General features: G+C 29.1%; 1 protein-coding gene across 1 annotated transcript; it reads right to left on the bottom strand.

The window, feature by feature from the left end:
• Positions 1 to 18,654: 18,654 nt before the first annotated feature.
• LOC123300775 (probable salivary secreted peptide) lies at positions 18,655 to 19,101 on the bottom strand. Its single transcript, XM_044883423.1, has one exon. The coding sequence runs from the start codon at positions 19,021 to 19,023 to the stop codon at positions 18,661 to 18,663; it is 363 nt and encodes a 120-aa protein (XP_044739358.1). The 5' UTR covers positions 19,024 to 19,101; the 3' UTR covers positions 18,655 to 18,660.
• Between the last annotated feature and the right edge of the window lie 551 nt (positions 19,102 to 19,652).

Raw genomic sequence — 19,652 nt, 5'->3', positions numbered from 1 at the left:
CAATATTTCTAAACGTTATAAGCTTGGGACTAAGCTTAATATAAGTACTCTGATTTATATCATATGTAGATTATAAAAAGCATTCAGGAAAACTTATTTCATAAGGGTAACTGAGCTCCAAACCCCCTCCATTTAGGTCCACACATTCTTCCAGATGAACAAGTTATTCATCATATTCCTCAGAATTCGCAATGCTAATCGTCAATTTCGTTAAACAAATAAAAAATTTTTTTTTCTTCAGATTTGTGGTACATTTTTCAGACAGTAAATTACACAGACCTTTAAACAAATGTAAAATTGTTATTGTTTTTATTTGGTTGCTGGTTGGGAGGTAAAACCAAAAAAAGTAAAAAAAAAAACGACCCCAAGAACCGACTATTTTTATCTAGGTTACCTAGGAAACTAAAACTTTTTTAATCCATTCAGCTTGCCATGATTTTTGAGAAAATGCAAAAATATTATTATAATTTCAATTTGTATTTTTTGTAACATTTTATGTTTTATCATTTAAAAAAATTGAGTTGTGAAAGTTATCAGAAGTTAATGATAATATAGATAATTTAAAGTAAGTAACATGAAATTTTTGTGCTATGTCATAACAAATATCCTGCACCAACCGTAACGTACATACATAATGGGTTGACTACTAAATGAGAAGTATGTCTTTTTAAACTAATATTACAATTTATTCATACAGAAAAAGTAACTATAAAATTAAATTGTCAAGAATCAAGTAAGTATTTGACTTCTAAAATTACCTTAAATTTTCAAGAATAAATAATATCTTGTAAATTTAAAAAAAAAAGTAAGGGCTACATTTATAACGTACCAAGGTATGAAAGGAATATATTAACGATTTATTAATAGACTCTAATCATTAAAGTGTAATATGTGACGATTTGTATACCACAGTTATGGTCTTTTTACAAATAAAATATTATTATTATAGTTCCTAGCGGGTGTCCCAAAGAATCTCGATCTTTTTCTATTGTTTAACTCTCGAAGCAAAAAAGGGATGTTAAGTATAAGTTTGATCACTATGTGCGCCTGTCTGTGGCATCATAGCTCTTGAACGGGAAACCGATTTGAATGCGCTTTTTTTTTTGTTTGAAAATTAATTTGATATAGAGTATTCTTAGCTTATTTCAAGAAGTTCGAAAGAAGGGGAGGGGGGTTATTGTTTTTTAAATTTTGTAATTTTCGCTTGTGTACAAGTTTGTAACATAATAAATTACAAAACTCTATCTTCGTTTTTTGAAATTTCCAAGCACCGTAGAGTCTGATTTTTGACTGCTTTGTGTTTAATTAATGTTTTAATTAATGTTTTTTTTTGTTTTTTTTTTTTTTTTTGTTTTTTTTTGTCGACAAATATCAATTCTAGAAACTATAAAATGTATTTTTTGAATTTCACTTTTTTATTAATTACTGGATTCTCTACTGCCTTATCAAAGTATTTGGCATTTTTTTATTATGTAATTAAAAGTAATATTTCTTTTGTCCTCTTGGTAGCTCACTTGGTGACTATGAAGGGTGTCTTTTTAAAAGTATAAATATACTTAATGTATGCTAATTTACTTTTCGATAACCTACTAATTAAAATAAAAGGAACATTTGAACAAATTAAAGTGTAAATTTTTGTTACTAAAACAAATCAGGCAGTCAACAATATAATTCATCTTAACGGTATATGGGTATAATATAAAGTTAGAAGTAGGTGTATTAACTTTTTATTCCTTGGACGCTTATAAAAATAACTTATTCCCATCAAGACAATTATCTTAATTAAAAGTTGTGACTTTTGTATACTGAAACAAGATATTCTTTTTTGAGGATTATGTAATATAGACCAACTGGAAGATACCCACCCGCTTCACTGGGTTTAAAAGTAAAGAACACAGTGTTATAGCCTTCACCTCCCTTGTTCTCACTTATTCTCTTTCCATTACACTCGAAATAGGGATGGGATTGTTTTACACATGTAAAAATATATGTATACTTTTCAATGTTTTTTAAATGTAAAATAATGCATTGAGTTTATCAGAAAGCCCGGCCTCAACATGTAGCCATGAATTGTATTTCGTTCATCTTTTTTACAGAAATATTTTTTAATTAATACTTTACAATGCTATTCACAGATGGCACAGTAAAATTTCAAATAAATTTAATTTTCTTAATTTTTCTTATACCTATAAATCATAGCTCAGGTGTTATCTCCTATTTATGGGCTATATTATTGTAAAATTTTATTAAACTCAAAATTTTTGCGTGAAAGCGTAACAAACGGGCAAACAAACTCACTTTCACATTTATAGGTATAAGGATAAAGAGAGATTTTAAAGTGAATGCATCGAGCATGAAGCGCAAAAGTAGGACGTTTCAGTAATATTGCTAAAATTTTTAGGTTCGCGGTTTTTTCAGATTAGTTTAATGAATGCAAAAAAAGTGGAAAAAATCAGTTTGCTAATATTCACCATTTAAATTTTCCAATTTAGCCAATTTATTGAATAAATATAATATTTTGTACGAGCGAAATCATTCTGCTCGTGTAAATCCGCAATATATACTCTTGAAGACTTATTTTAGCCACATATTTTTCAAGTGGGTACATTTTTGAATAGTCACCCGCTTCCAGGCAACAGCGACATACCACCGACTAGCTCATAAATATCACCGTTATAGCAGCGTTTTTGAAACACTCTAGTAATAAATAAAAAACTCCTATTTTACAGGCACATGACGTCCATAAATACCAGCGCAGTACGAGCAGCAAGTAACCATCCGCACCTAGAAGCTGATTGAATTAAACCAAATCGATCAAAAACAGGCCTGACCCACTGGCAAAACTACGAATAATTGGTCCATAAGGACTTTTTTGAAAATTTTCCCTAAAATACGAATTTAGGCTTCGAATTTCAATTTTAGAAGTTATTTACTTTCCAAAACTTAAACGGTTTTCCTAAATTCATTAAACTATGCTTACAAGCATCCACTTGCCTTCGGTTATTTTTGGCGTTAGTGATTTTAGATTATATTAGATTCGAAGCTATAAATGGTAACATTGCAGATGGTGTGCTCTAAAACATCCAATTAATAAACTACAGTATGAGTGATACAATAATGATAACTGTGATGATTAAACGCAAAGACAACACCACATGTAAGGGAATAGTCAGATACATAAAGATGCGTAAAATGGTGTCACCCTGACAACAAAAGATATCAGAGGCTGCCCGCAAGCAGAAGTATTATGGCCACAATTATGGTCTCTAGTAGAAAATTTATTACTAAACGCCGATATTGATATGTTAGAATACGCCGAAGTCATAATGTACTCCTTTTGAACAAAACATAGGCTTGTGAAAACGGCATTTCTTATTGACGTAAATAACATTTACGAAAGCTTAAGCGAACCACTTCATCTCCAATTGAATGAAATTTTCATTTCTTATACATTTGTATGTTAACTGTTTTTTATGCAATTTATAATTTCATTATTTTATAGTTAAGAGTAATTAAACAAAAGGATCCTCTTTTTGCTTACATTTTATACACTCGATGTAACAAACACAGGATATTACACTAGTGTATTATACAATACTATCCTTTTTTACTACCACAGAGTGTAAAAAGTGTAACCAAAAAGAATATCCCTATTATTTATTCAGCAATGGAATTCAAATTATTAAATTGCATAAAAATAAGTTATTAATAAGCAATTACATAATAAATATTAATTTGAATAAAATGGGAATGTAATTTTTAGCTTATGCTTTTGGTATTTACTTTAATAGGAAATGCTGTTTTCACAAGCGTTAGCAATACAATCCTTTCTTATTTGGATTCTTTTAAGCTTAAAAGAACACATGTTAAAAAAATACTACTAGAATATTTTTAAAAATATATTCGACTTTGAGATAATAATTGAAATAATAATTTCAATTCGCCGTGGAAATAATAATTGTTGCACTATTATTTCTTGAAGTATTTAAAGTAAATTTGTTCATTTTTGATACTTTTGGTACTTGGAGGCCAGGAATCACAGGAAACATTTCATGAATAATAAATTTCTTAATTTTAGGAATTCATTATTACCTTAAGGTAGGTATTATTACTAGATATTGAGTTATTTTATCGAGGCTAACTTTGGGAACTTCAAAGTGTGTTTTCGAGCATAACAGTACAATTTGAGAATTATGTAGTGTACAAGCGAGGATTAAGTAGTTTCAGATAAACAAATAGATTTTTTTTTTTTTTGATACTGAATTATGTTGTAACTTGACAATATGACGAAAAGTAATTTTCAAAATAATGCAAATTTTCTTCAATTGTTCAGCTTTGGATATTTCGAAAATAAAGGCTGCTATCGAAAAATTTTAATTTTACTTTTCGTCTACATTCATGAAGTTCTAATAATATAGATAAAAATAATTTCAACCCTAAATCTATCATTCTGGTACGTATTAAAAAGTATTTGCTCAATTTGTTTTCATTAATTTCATAACTTTCACAACATTTTGATAACTTTCATAAGTGAAAGTTATCAAAATATATCGTTTTTTCAGATTTCTCTATAAGAACAATAAATTTTTTTATCGATTTTCAATGATTTTTTTCTTAAAAAATTACATTACCTAAGCTAAAATTTTAACCACATATTCTTTAAGTAAAAGTCTACCTATAAAAAAAATGTTGAGCCTTTAAGTCAAACATTGTTGTCATGCTCATACATCCTTAATTGATTCGAATTTATAATTTTCCTAAATATAAGTTATTTTAAAGCAGAAGTAAAAGATGCCAACCACTTTAATTAAACTGTGTACTTTAAAAACAAACTTGATGCTTTTCAAGGTTGGCCTCGGTAAAATATCTCAAGTATAAATATTTGTTTGTATAAAATTTATATTTTAAGCTTTATAATTTAAAGAAATCTTACACAAACTGTACAAGAGAATTGATAACATAATGTCTACATCAAATACGTTTTCACAATGAATATACAGGCAAAAATAATTCAATCAAATTAAACATTGGACCTTGCATCAAATCAGGTATATTTGTTTTTTGATATGTTGTTTGCAGTGTAAAATCCAAGTTAAATCCAAGTTTTCGACCGCGGGAAACAAAAGGATCATGCCGAAAAATACGAAAAACATCGAAAACATTTTGACTTTCTTTCAGTTTTTACCGACTTTGATCCTGGAATTGTTTTTTAATCAAAAATAACGATTTCATTTTTAAAACAGGTTAAATTTGCAACAATTTGAGATAAGACTAATAGTTTCGGAGATACAGCTTTGACCAAAATTTTGTCCTAATTTGCGCCTTCACGGGTAAACAGTGATGTTTACGAAAAAATGTTTCAGCCAATAGTTGTTTATTTTTTTAAAAGAAACATCTTTTATATTTAGACTTTTGTTCTTTCTCGGTAACGGTTTCCAATATGAATTTTTACGAAAAATCGTGTAACTTGAAAAAATAGACAAAATTAGAAAAGCGGTATCTCCGAAGCAATCGGACCTATAAAAACCGATTCAAATTATTGCAAGTTTAACCTTGAAAAATAAATACTACAGTTTTTGACGAAAAACCAATCCTCCCAGGTCATAATTTTTTCGTATTTTTAGCGTGATACGGTCGTTTGCCGAGGTCGAAGTCTTTGATTTAACTTTTTCTTTACATTTCGAACAACATATCATAAAAACCAAAATAATTGATTTGATGTAAGATTCACTCCCTTTTCATGTATAATTTGACTGAATCATAAAGATTTCCAATAAGAACCTGTAACCAGCACACAAGTAATAAAGGAATTTCTCAAGAAAGAGAAATAAATAAGTTATTGATAAAATGAAGTTTTCTTTGAACAAATGACAGAACATTAAAGTTTTGTTCAACTATTAAATATTATATGTAGAAAAAATAAAAATTGTACGTTTATATCATACTACTACCTTATTCTAACAAACGCTAACTTAACTTCTTTTAATGCTACTTCTTTGATACATAAGTAGCGTAACTACCTTTGTACATGTTCTACCTTTATATACCTATGTTGTTAGACGTTAAGAAAGGGTGGCACACCAAATATGTTACATTTAAATTTAAACAATTATCTTAGGCTAGTGTAGTTAGGTTTTGAGACAAATAAATTACTAACAGGTAGCGACTTGGTGGAAATATTATTTTGGGGTTTAGGTAATATAGTAAAAAACAATTAAACTCGAGAACGTTGGAAATTGTGAAATGGGGATTGATTTTAGGGGTTGAATTTCTTTTTTAAGAAGAAAAATGACCCACATTTTCGAAAAACGATTAGCAGAAAACTTCGAGATAATAAAAAATTGAAAAACTTTTGTACGGGACTTTTTTTAACATTCCTCAAATTTCATGAGAAAATCGCGAAAAGCTGTTTTTTTCGATTTCTTTTTTTTTCTCAATTGGGTCTTGAATTCGTTGGACCCATCTTGTAAACCGTTAGAGTTAGAACAAAAATCAACTCCCATTTCACAATTTCCAACCGTCTTGAATTTAATTATAAGACACACTAACATTTCCACCAAGTCGCTGCCTGTTAGAAATTTAATATAATAATATTATTTGGACGAAAAAAATCTTAATTACTTACACTGTAATATTTAAACGAGAAATTCTTGAATATATATCAAATTTAGTATGCAGGGGGTTTCGGGGACGAAAAATCAATCTTGCTTGGTTTCATTTTTAGAAAACGTCCTTTGATTCGTGTTTTCAGAAAAAACTGAAATATCAACTGCAAAAATATGACTTCATGACATCTATTGGTAAGTATATTGTACGTGGTTCGATTTGTATGTACTGTAAGTGTGAAGTCCGTTTGGTTTTGTCAGTTTTGACTGGTCATAGCTGGCGTGATATACGTATATCGTAGATAACGAAATAAATATACATTTAATTGGTACATTACAAGGATTCTTAAAATAGTGATAAAATTTGTGTCATTTAAAACTAAAAAATACCGAGCTCGGTTATTTTCTGGGCACTACATATATAAAACAAATGAAGTGTTTGCACGTACGCGAAAATTTTGCTTTACAACTATATATTGTTCCAAGTCACGGTTATGATACGAACAAACCCTTGGCTTCACATCAATAATAAGAAAGTTTGGTAGAACACATGACGATGAAAATATCTTTTACTAAAATAAAGGCGGAAGCGGAGTGAAGTGAAGTAAAAAAGTTTTATTTTTGCCCAACTACGTGACGCAAAGGAGAAGTATTGTGTTTATCAGTGTATGTATATATGTGTGTTCCTTTGCGGCACACTAGAGACCAAACGCGTTGACCGATTTTGATTATTCTTACGTCAATCGATGTGTCGTAACCTTGAGAGAGTCACTGAAGATATGGCATTAATGAAAATCCAACATGCCGAATGCCAGAAGCCATGTTCTGGAAATGAAAAAAAACGAAGAAATATCTTTAGTAGGGTATGATTGAATAACTATCAAATAGACAAATCGATTGAAGTAAGAATTATTGAAATCAGCTTGTATGAAGTATGTCAAATGGAGTATCATTGATAGGGTATGAAAAATTTAACTTAAAATCGTGAAAAAAAAAAAAATAAAAACCAATATTTCGACTGCGTTAAATAAAAATTGATAAGATATTCTTTTAGTTTACTTAACAATCATCAAATAACAGGAGTAAATAGACCTTTCAAAAGAGTATAATCGTTATCATTAAACGAGCGTAAAACATATGTGGATAAGGGCAGGATAAGCGCATTGTTTTCAGTATAGAAAAAATAACTTTTAAAAATCAAAAAACTCGACTGCGTTAAACAAAAACTAAAAAGAAAAAAAAAACAAGGCCAGTAGTTTCCATAGCGATTTTAATAGTCGGGACCCATTAAAATCTAGACCAATTCATTCTTCCTCCAATTCATACTGGCCTCTTTTTTTCTTTTCAATTTTTATTTAACGGAGTGAAATTTTTTGATTTTATAAATGTATTTTATTTTATGCTGAAAACCATACAAAACTTCTTTTCGTTTGTCCTTTACCAAAAAAAAATCCAATATCCTGTCGAAATCCTCAAGTGTTTTACGCTCGCTTTTTGAAAACTATTTTATACTCTTTTGAAAGGTCTATTTACTCCTATAATTTGATGTTTGCTTAATAAACGTATAATTTTTTGTTCTATTGATAATAGCCATAGGATATTAGTTAGCAATATGAACGAATTTGTACAATTTTAGTAAAAAATTGTACACATATCGTACATATATATACAGAAATATACCTAAAACTTTTCAATTTCGTTGAAATTGATTTCTGTAAAAAAATGAAAAAAAATTTATGAGAATTATAGTATAGCGGCCAACTGCAATTCACTCCGTATTTGGTGTATCCTTTTATGTCCAAGCTGCTGTTTAATATTTTGATCCGCCGATTCCGAATTTGGGGGTAAAATGTTTGGAAAAATGTCACATTAGTTGTAACAAATTTGTAAAAACAATCAATCTTTTCATATTTAGGGTTTTGCTAGCAAAATTTTGGATTAAATAATAATAGATATGACTAGTATTAGTAAAGTTTATTGGCATGCCTTTAGGCTTATCAAATACATAATACAAAAATAAATGCATTTCCAAAATATTGACAATACAAATTACAAGTAATATTCTTGATTTATAACAATTCATGCTGATCATGTAGTTTTATAAATCTCAGTAAAATATGCATATATTTCCTGAATTTTAACTTCTGCAAAGGTACTTAATATTTGATCTTGGATCGCGTAACTCTAAATTTAATACCATTGCCCGTTTTGTCCTTTCTTTGCCTCAAGATTCTGTAAGAAGATGTTCCATTCCTTAAAGCTTTGATAACAGTGGCGAATCCACCCATATGGGCATGATCGGCATGCCAATCACCTAAAGTACTTGAATATCGCTATCTAAGCAGTGAAAAAGAGGTTCAGATATACCGGCGGTTCAATAATGATAATGAATCAGCTATTATAAATGAATAATGACTCTGGATGGTCAAATAGAAAACAGAATGTGAAAATAATTCTGCCATACCAGAGTCGATGCTCATCTGATTGAAGATTTGTAGCGTAACTCTTCCAGCCAGCGTATCTACCGCCGAGAGATCGTTTTTCTACACTTCACGGGGTAAAATCTTGGTTGCATGCCTACATCAGACAGGAAATATTATTTGGGCTTGCTTTCATAAACATATGGAAATCGATGATACTATCAACGATTTCACGAAAAAAACGAAAGCTTGAATTAAAAAAAGAACCTAAATAAAATTATTTAATTTAAAATGTATACTGATGTTTAATTCGATTCAATGTCGTAAAAATTTCATCAAAATTGGTTCACTAGTTTAGAGTCTAAATGTGACACTGTGATGTGACTTATATTGAGTGTAAAGAATTGATTAAATAATACTTTCGGCAAAAATCATAGATGTGACACAAATTAAAATCGTCATAAAATTTTACCGATTTCATTAAATCGCAATGAGCTTTCTAGAAATAGCTTTTACCACGCATTATTTTCAAGGAATTTTAAAATGAAATTGAACGAACATATTTAGTAGGAGATCCTTTCCACGTACAAGTCTTTGTGCTTTGAAGCACACCTATTGATATAATATATTATGTCAATTAAAACTTGTGTGTTCTTCACAATTATCGACTTATATATTTTCTATTTATCTAGGAGAACACAATAACTGAACGTATTTTATTTATTATTATATTTTCAAATATGAAACTTATTATCAACAATATGATTAATATAAACTTTACAGTAAGTACAGAGAAATAATTGTAGTTTATAGTTTACCTTGGAACTTGTATGATTAATTATGTATTATCATTCTTCAAGTTATAATATATTTGAAAATTTTTAACTCATTAATATATTAAGAAAACTATTATTATCAGAAATCTGAAAGTTCGAATTTCTACTATGTCTCATAGGAAACTTAAATTAACAAAAAATATCTTAATTTAAAACGCTTACTCCCTAAGATAATATAAAAGGAGGTATTCTAGTCCTGCAACGCATGATAGGAAATGTGTACAGACTTTGACATATTAACTGTCAACTAAAGTACTTTCTTGCTAACTTCCATAATAATAATAAGCATTTTTATTATATATTACACATATCTAAGGAATTCTTAAAACTGAGAAAAAGTAAATGTGTAAACATTTTATTTGCGAACAGTCTTTGTAGAAGTACGTACGCATATCTGAGCTTCGAGAACTAAAAACAATAAGATTTTGGTTCTCTGGTTGCACCATTATATCTTTAGCAAGAATGTGAAGCCATAAGGAAATGAATTTCTCCAAAACTTTATCGCGTATTTTATGGCATTCAGGAGAATAAGTGAGAGTTTAACAGCTTCCTAAATACTTCTTTTTAAAAACTTATGAACATTATGCAGGTGCAATGATTTTCCATAGCTAGTGAAAACTCCTTCGGCTGTTTTAAAAAGTTGATGTATTGCCTCATTAGGATGTTTTAAGTGACCACGATTTATTGCAACTGTGCAGTCAGAGCTTGCATTTGATAGAGGTACTGGAGAATTAATTGGTCTTTCACATGCTTCGCAATCAGAGGACGAAACAAATACTGCAAACCACAAAGATAATACACTCCGCATTTTTTAATTTCTGTTAATTCACAATTATCAGGTATTTCGGTGATATATTGTGTTTCATCAAGTAAACAATGAAGCTCTTTAATTTTTTAACGCAGAAATTCGAAAATATCATTGTTATTAATATATTCGAATATTAGAATATACGTTTATCAATCTAATGTTAATTTTTTTAGTCACCAATTAATAATTAAAAAATATATTTATTATTATGGAAGTTAGTATAAAAGTACTTTAGTTGACAGTCAGTCGTGCTGGACACACTCGCTGCGGCGCAACCGCATTAATGATTAGAATACCTGGTCTTTATATAACCTTGTTGAGCTTGTGAATTCGATCTCTGCTCAAAGTGTTGTTTTCATAATATGTAACATGGATACCAAAATTGTGGGAACACATACTTAAAGTAGTTCAATCGTGAAATTTTCTAAGGAAATTCAATAAAACTGAAATATAAAATCTTTATCTTCATGAAATATAAGATTTTCAAAAACAAACAAGTATAGAGTATAGACCCGTTTGTTTCTATTCTTAATACAAATTCAAATACAATATCATAAAGTCATATATAACCATTTGATACTATTCCGTTTCCGAGTAAAAAATTTGTCAATATAAAAACTTCAATTGCTTATTAACTAGAGAAAGTATAAAGATGCAGGATCGAAACTTGGAGATACGTATTTTTGAATTATCTACAACTTTTTTATTTAATGTTACCAGCAAAAATCAAAAGCTTTCCGAAAAAAACACCTTTTTGATCTAACTTTTCAAAAAACCCGCCATATAAGATCGTTCCGGAGTAAATTTTTGTGAAACTTTTTTTGATTTTGGTAACATTACAAACTCATCACCCATGATCACGAAAAAATAAAAAAATTCACGAATAATTCATCAGTATGAAAAATTTGGAAAATTTGAAAAGTGCTCCGCTAGCTTAGTATAGATACAATACCAGCCTTCAATATTTTATTGAACTGTGATTCGATAAAGTTATTTACTTGTTATTAATATTCTATTAATTTATTTTGTCAATTATCTTGCAAAGTAGGCCTCAGATCCAAAATTGGTAAATAACTTTTCCCATCGTCTTTATGAGCTTTTTCAGAACAAACTGTATATCCATTTTCTCCATTTTCATTTTTCATTCGTTTTTATAATTTAAAATAAAATAATGAGAATAAATAAAAGTTCCGTTAAGGTACGATATAATATCATTTAATACGATTTGTTTATTATTTTGTTCGTTAAATAAATAGAATAAAAAAAATAAAATAAAACATTGGCCTCCTCAAATCATCAATAATGATAAGTAACTTACATATCCATGATATTGTTTTTATATTATGCAATATAAAAAATAACAAGTTCAATTTACGACATTTGTTGTGAGTAAAGCTGCTTTATTATTGGCGGGGATGAGTCACCCTTGGCTACCTTAACCTAGACAGATAGTCTCTTTACTTTGATAAAAATATATTTAAATATACAGAGTGCTAATGTAAAACCTTTTTTATTATAAGGTTATCGAAAAAAAGTAATTATTTGTAAAAACCTCTGCTTTCGACAATATTTACGTTCGGCAACATTTTGAACAGATAATTAAAGAAACGATTCAAGAAATGACTCCCGAGATATGTAGGAGTGTATTGAAACAATTTTGTAAAAGAGCAACTACATGTATAGAACACGAAGGTGGATACGTTGAGGAGGACTGAATATAACTGTTTAGGAATGAATTGTTAACGATGGAAATATTTCGACCACTTCAATTTTAAATTAAATTTTGCAAATCCTATATATAAAACATGTATCTATTATCAAAATTAACCAGTCATCGTAATTAAAATGTTTATTTGCCAATTGTAAACATTTATAATAGTACAGTCAATCTGGCATTTTGACTGGAAAAAATTTCAATGATGGATCTGAGGTTATAGATCGTTAGGGGGGCATGTAAAAAACTTAAAAAAAAATTAAGACAATTTTTCGTTTTTTGGATTTTGAGAAAATCCAAAAAAATTTTGGAATGCGTTTTTCTCGGAATCTATTGGTTTAAGGGAAAAGTTTTTCAAATAAAAAATGTTGAAGACATTGTAAGTTATATTTTATGTCATTGGAGGCAACGTCATACGAGTTAAATTACAAAAAGTAGGTGGCGGTAAAGTATCAAAAAAGGGTTTTTCACGATTTTCATTAAGAAAAAATGATTTTTTGTTTGACTCAAAATTAGCTTCAATTTTTATTCAAACAATTTTTTTGTAAAACTTACCGTTTTTGAAATACCTACAGCTTGCTGAAGAGTACACATCGGACATTTTATGCCGTGCTGTGTTTGAGATTGTTGAAGAATTTAAAATTGAATTGATTGTTCGAAGAGCATTTTTGGCCTATAGCTCAGAAACGGTAAGTTTTTCATAAAAATTGTTTAAGTAAAAGTTGAAGCTAATTTTGAGTTAAACAACTTTCTCATTTACACTTTTACAAAAAAATCATTTTTTCTTAATTAAAATCGTGAAAAACCCTTTTTTGATACTTTAGCGCCCCCTACTTTTTGTAATTTAACTCGTATGACGTTGTTCTAATGACATAAAATGTAGCTGACAATGTCCTCTACATTTTTTATTCAAAAAACTTTTCCCTTAAACCAATAGATTCCGAGAAAAACGCATTCCAAAATTTTTTTTTGGATTGTCTCAAATACAGCCAAACGAAAAATTCTCTTAATTTTTTTTAAAGTTATTTACATGCCACTCTTACGATCTATAACCTCAGATTCACCATTGAAATTTTTTCCAGATCCGGCCTTTTTTTCGTCTAGATTGACTGTATCATAACAAAATAATTAATAAATTTATTTTTCATACAACACGTTTCAATAAGGCTTTTCATTTTAAGATCACGATTCACATTTGTTTCGTACTAAATGATTTATAACCAATGTGATAAAATGCATAACAAATATCTTCTATCTTAGTCCTACTTATTGCTGTCAGTACGAAACAGTACGAAAAAAAAAATTCTGCAATTGCGCACATGACATGATGAAAAGGTCTATTGCTATTGTTGATAAAAACAGTAATCTTCTGTTCGTTTTTGCCTCAAGAGATGGCCGTCAATTGTACGCCGTTTTTACAAAAATCTTTAATTTAGCTTTAAAATATTGTTGTTCATAGATGGCGCCATGTCAAAGACATTAATTTTTTTTAAATATATCTTTATAAATTATAGCTTATGTGTTATTCTGATGTATGAGCTATATAATTGTAAAAATTCATTCGGTAGTTTTCCGTGAAAGCATAACAAAGAATTTTACTTTCACATTTAAAATATATAGAGATATACAGTGGAGGGGGGGGGGTCATTTTAATCTATAATGGCTCATAACTCGTTTTGAACCAAAAACAACTTGAACCAAAAATTTAGAAATTCGTGAGGGGCATCATGTTCTGATATCACATTGGACCTAGTTCTTTGGATTGCTTTAATAGCCAACTTAGATTATAAACGAAAAGAGATAGAATAAAACTTTAAGTAAGAAAGTTAATCCTCATAAAAAACTAACAATTGCTGTCGCATTTTAAAAACTAACAAGTCGCATTTTCTCTGAAACCTGACGCTTTTCGAAAAATGGTTTTTAAACAATAATTGTTAGTTTTTTTATGAGGATTAACTTTCTTAATTAAAGTTTTATTCTATCTCTAACCGTTTTGAGGCTAAATTGGCTATTAAAGCCATCCGAAGAACTAGGTCCAATCTGATGTCAGAACATGATGTCCCTCACGAAACTTTAAATTTTTGGTTCAAGTTGTTTTTTGATTGATTAACTACAAAACGACTTATTAGCCCTTATAAATTGACATGACCCATCCTATATATAAGGTGGTAAATTAAATTGATGTATTCGCATTTTAGAAGGTCATAGGATGGTACTAGTTTGTCACAGTAGTCCAAAAAAAAAACCGAATTGAAAGTTGGTGGATTCGAAAGAGGACCATATACGATCTACTTTTGACATAGACTCTTCGGCTTGTTGATTGAGGACTTGATTTTTTTGAGGATCCCTTTGACAAAAAAGGGAAGATGCTAAATTAAAATGGAATATTCGAATTTTTGGAGCTCATTGAATATTTGCATCTGTCAGCCAAGCATTATAATCTTATAATGTAGCAGATGGTTTCAAAGAATTGAAGTTCCATCGAAATTACACACATTTTCAAAACCAATGATACGAGTTTTGTATCGAACCTTTCTTCCATTAAAATTGATTGTCAATGGACTGAATTTCTTTTACTATTCCATCTACTGAAAAGTTGATTTGAATGTTAAAACAAATTTGTTACTCCCAACCATAAAAAAAAAAGAATATTTATCTGTTTTTAGTATCCAATTTAAAATGGATTTTAATTTTTTACTTGGAATTTATTTCAATTATTCTCAGATATAACAGTCACTACTATTATAGCTGTATACATAGCTATTTTTAAAGAATCATGAATCGATGTTTTTGTAGGACGAGTGATGTTAGTATCACCAAATTAAGCTAGAAGAAGATCTTGTGAGAGTACTAATAGTACAAGATCCGAATTAAGGTCGACCTTCACCCATCTGTTTACCGAATGAAAGTTATTTTTTATGAAATGTAAAATATTTACAAATATCGCTGTTGTGGGTTGCCCTAAAAAATATGGTCCAGACAACTTTTAATAAAAATATCAAAACTTGGAAAGCTTGTAAACTTTATTTTTTGACTGATATTTTGTGGACAATCATATAGCACCGTATTTGCAATAAAATTATCTTTATTTATATATGTGAGGCAATGAATTAACAGATGAACGTAATTACTATTCACAACTTGTATAAATGCGAAAATAGTGAACGAAAAGAGGCAGACAGCATAGCTGCTGCATATTCTTTATGGCTTTTACTTTCAAGTAGATCAATATTCGTTAGATATGTAAGTCAGTGAAAAATTTCAAAAAATTTTACTCTTGATATTTTCACTAAAAGTAGTCTTGACCACATTTTTTTAGGCAACCCATTGCAGGGATATTTGTTAACATTTTATATTTCATAAAAAATAACTTTCATTCGGTAAACAGATGGGTAAAGGTCGATCCTAATTGGGATCTTAGACTATAAGTTTCTTACGAGAAAAGAAAAAGTTTTTGATGGTTTTTAAAAATAGTTTCGGTAGTCAAGGCATCGAAATTTGACTTTAAAATTGCTGGTGCTAGCTTAACGTTACATTAGTATCGCTAGCAGAGCTCTGATACGAGTTCTGAATTTCTTGGCAAAAAAATAACAGTTCTTGATATTTAAAAAAAAAATCGGCCTTATGGAAAGATAGCGGAGCTCTGATGAGAGTCCCGAATTCATTAGAAAAGAATGTTCATCAAGATATTATTATTCACCGAAAATCGGCTTCAAAAATTGGCGGTGCTAAGATAGTTAAAATAGTTCTGGTGTGAGTTCTGAATTTCTAAGCAGAAAAAAATAATAATTTTTTAAAACACCGAAACGCAAATTTTCATACCAGCTACCAAAGTCAAGCACGAATATAGCGGGAGTTCTGATGAGAGACTTGAATTCCTTGTAAAAGTAAAAGAGATATTGGTATTTGTTTAAATAGTTCACCTCATTAGGGCTCGAAAAACTTGAAAAACCCGAACATCATATATATCGGACGAAAGGCCGCCATAATTGTGTTGGTTTTTTAAACTTTTCTAATTTATTAAAAATAATACAAGTACTAACATGCAACACTTTCTATACATGGTATTTCAACAATTAACTCAATTGTTTGTTTTCACTTGTTAAAAAAGCTATTGACGTAATTTAAAATTTGTTGGGTCCATGCAACATTGTCCAATGTTGTTGGATTAACTATGGAAATTAAGTTCACAAAAATTTTTGACTTGTCTTAAATTCCAAAAAGTGTGGGCAAGCTTTGTACCTAATTTATCTTCTGACCATTTTCTTCATTATTTTGGTAAATCTTCTTTTTCTTCATTTAAATCGCCTTTTTTAAATATTGAAATATAACAAATTTGTTTCAATCGTAGAGAATATTTTGGATATATTTAAGATAACGAAAGGAAAAGGTCCTTAAGAGAGCATTACTTTTTTCAAAAAACTAAGTACACTATAAAATATTTTATTAGTACTCCTAGGGTTTACTTACTCTTACTCTTTTCTATCTCGGAATCTAATGGTATAAGCTGAATTTTTGTACAAATCTTTATTTTGATGGTAAAAATGTTGTTTCAAAAGTCATATATGGCCACGGGTGCGTGTCCTTAGATATTCAAGGTCAAAGGTCGCGAAAATCGGTGTTTTTTGAATATCTTGTTTCTTTTACGTTCATTTGTATTAAGATTTATTATAAAAGTTGTAGAGGATAAAATTTTCTACAAATTTTATCAGATTTAAATAGAGGTCACAGAAGTTGGAACGCTCACCTTAAGTTACTTGAATTTGGGGTCAGTATTTATAACTATAAGATACATTAAGGTAGTACCTCCACGAAAGTGATATTTCAAGAATTTCTCAACACTCAGAATATAAAATATTTAATTCATAATACACATGCTGTTAAAATTAGAAGATGATGAAGCGTATAAAAATGACAAATTTATATTTATTTATCAATGAATGACGTTCACCATCTCTATGAAAATCTAATATAATGTAGAATACTATATTTAGAAAATATTTTTAAAAAAATAAAAATTATTTACCATATAGTTTCGATAAAAAACTTAAATAAATAACTCGCTTTAGCGATGATTTTTCGTGGAGAGGATATAAAGACTAATGGTAAAGGTATATTTCATAGTGTGTGTGTGTGTATACGTATAGGAGATATAATAGTGAGGAACTACAGTCTTGTGAAAATAATATATGGTATAGTCATAGCACAGTTAATGCGCTGAATGATAGTATTAGTCCAAAACTTTTTGACTGGACTGTCGCGGAGGAACTACCTTAAATAATTATTTAAGGAGTATTTAATGTATAATTAAGAAAATAACCGCATGATAGACTGTAATTCACGATTTACTCGTCTATTATACGGTTTTTTCAATTAATTATTGATTAAACACTACTTAATTATATAACGCCTTAAAATTTATAAATAAAATACAAAATTTAATACCTTAAAATATATAATTATTTTATACCTTAAAATTTATAAATATTGACCCCGCACTAAGAAACGTATAGCTGAGATATTGTTTGCCTGAAAATTTTTTTTTATACGTTGGTTGAGCAGTTTTTGAAATAGAGTACGCAGAAGATGGGGCACTCAACTTTAGGTACCTTAGTTCATGATCAATATTTATAAATATAAGGTATTAAATTATTGTTTAACTGGTATATAATCAATAATCAAGTGAAAAAACCGTATAATAGATAAGTTAAATCGTAGAACTCAGTCTATTATTAATATTTTCCTTAATTATTAATGAAAAACTACTTAAATAATTATTTAATACCTAATAGTTTTAAATACCGGTCCAGCACTGAAGTACGTTAAGCTGGGCGTTCCATTTTCCGCGCTCTTTATTTCAACAACAAAAAAGAAGTTTCAGACAAAATTTGTAGAAAATTTTAGCCTCTAAAACTAGTATAATAATTTCTAATACGATTGAAGGCAAAAAAAACACGAGATATTTACAAAAAACTGATTTTCGCGAACTTTGACTTTGAATATTAAAGGAGGCGCACCCGTGAACATATATAAATTTTGAGACAATATTTGTACTATTAAAATAAAGGTTTGTACAAAAAATTCAGATTGTTCCATCAGATTCATAGGTTGACCACTTTTTTTGACTTAGATAATCGGGTTATATATGCGATAAAAAATAAACATTTGAAATTGATGCATAAATAATTTATTAAACATAAATTTATGAATCAATAAATTGATTCAAACACACAATAAACAACAAAACAGTAACAATTAATTATACAATAATCATTTTTTAACGTCCCCATATTTCCAATAAATAATTAATACCACTTGAACGTTGTGATGTAAAATTTAATTGTACATATTGATAATTAACACCACCGCTTCTAATTGAAACAAAACCACCTTTACCATTTGTATATTGATCTGTTGCATTTATAAAATGTATAACTTCACGTCTTGATCCTGTTTTTGGATAATTCACTAATTTCGATAATACTTTATTGTATTGTACAGATAAGTTTTGTACATATTGACGATCTAATAGATAATCACCAGATTGTTTTCTACCACTTTGCCAATTATGACGTTGTGATGTTACAATTGTTGCAATTAATGCAATCAAACATATGAATGTTATTGAACGTACTGACATATTGTAAGCTAATTATTATTAAAAAATTAATTAATTATTAAGTTTGTGTCTATTTTATGAATGACTAATTATTTAAACAACCGTTCACTTTTTATATGCAAATATTGTAAACAGATAAGATAATGTAAAAAAAATAAAAAACTATAACAAATACTTGCCTTTTTGTAAGCATACCAACATTAAATAGAATATTGTAAAAATTAGAAGTGATTTTAAAATTATCCACATATAACGTAATTTTAAACTAAACTAGCTGACTCGACAGATGTTATCTTGTCTTAACTATGAATATTGAATTCGATATTCAACACCTGTAGACTTTGTTTCACCTACAATTTATTTAATTGTAACTATCGATCAGTGAGTTTTAATCTTCATTACCCTGCAGCTTCAATTCATTAATACCCGCTAATCACAAATTTAACAACTATCCTAAGTGGGCTGCCTAAGCCCACTCCCTGCTTGGCCTTCGAGTTGGAGCTCCCTGCGCTCGCATATTCTTGATGGTGGGAAGCGGAAATAAATACATTAGCATAAAATAAGGTTATATAACGCATTATTTATATGCTTTTCCACCTTTTACTGCACTTTGCTTAAAATTTCCGTGTCCCGTGTCCCGTGTAACTTCC

This window comes from Chrysoperla carnea, chromosome 5 (assembly GCF_905475395.1).
Source record: "Chrysoperla carnea chromosome 5, inChrCarn1.1, whole genome shotgun sequence".
Lineage (NCBI taxonomy): Eukaryota > Metazoa > Arthropoda > Insecta > Neuroptera > Chrysopidae > Chrysoperla > Chrysoperla carnea.
This window is presented reverse-complemented; position numbering and strand designations above follow the sequence as displayed.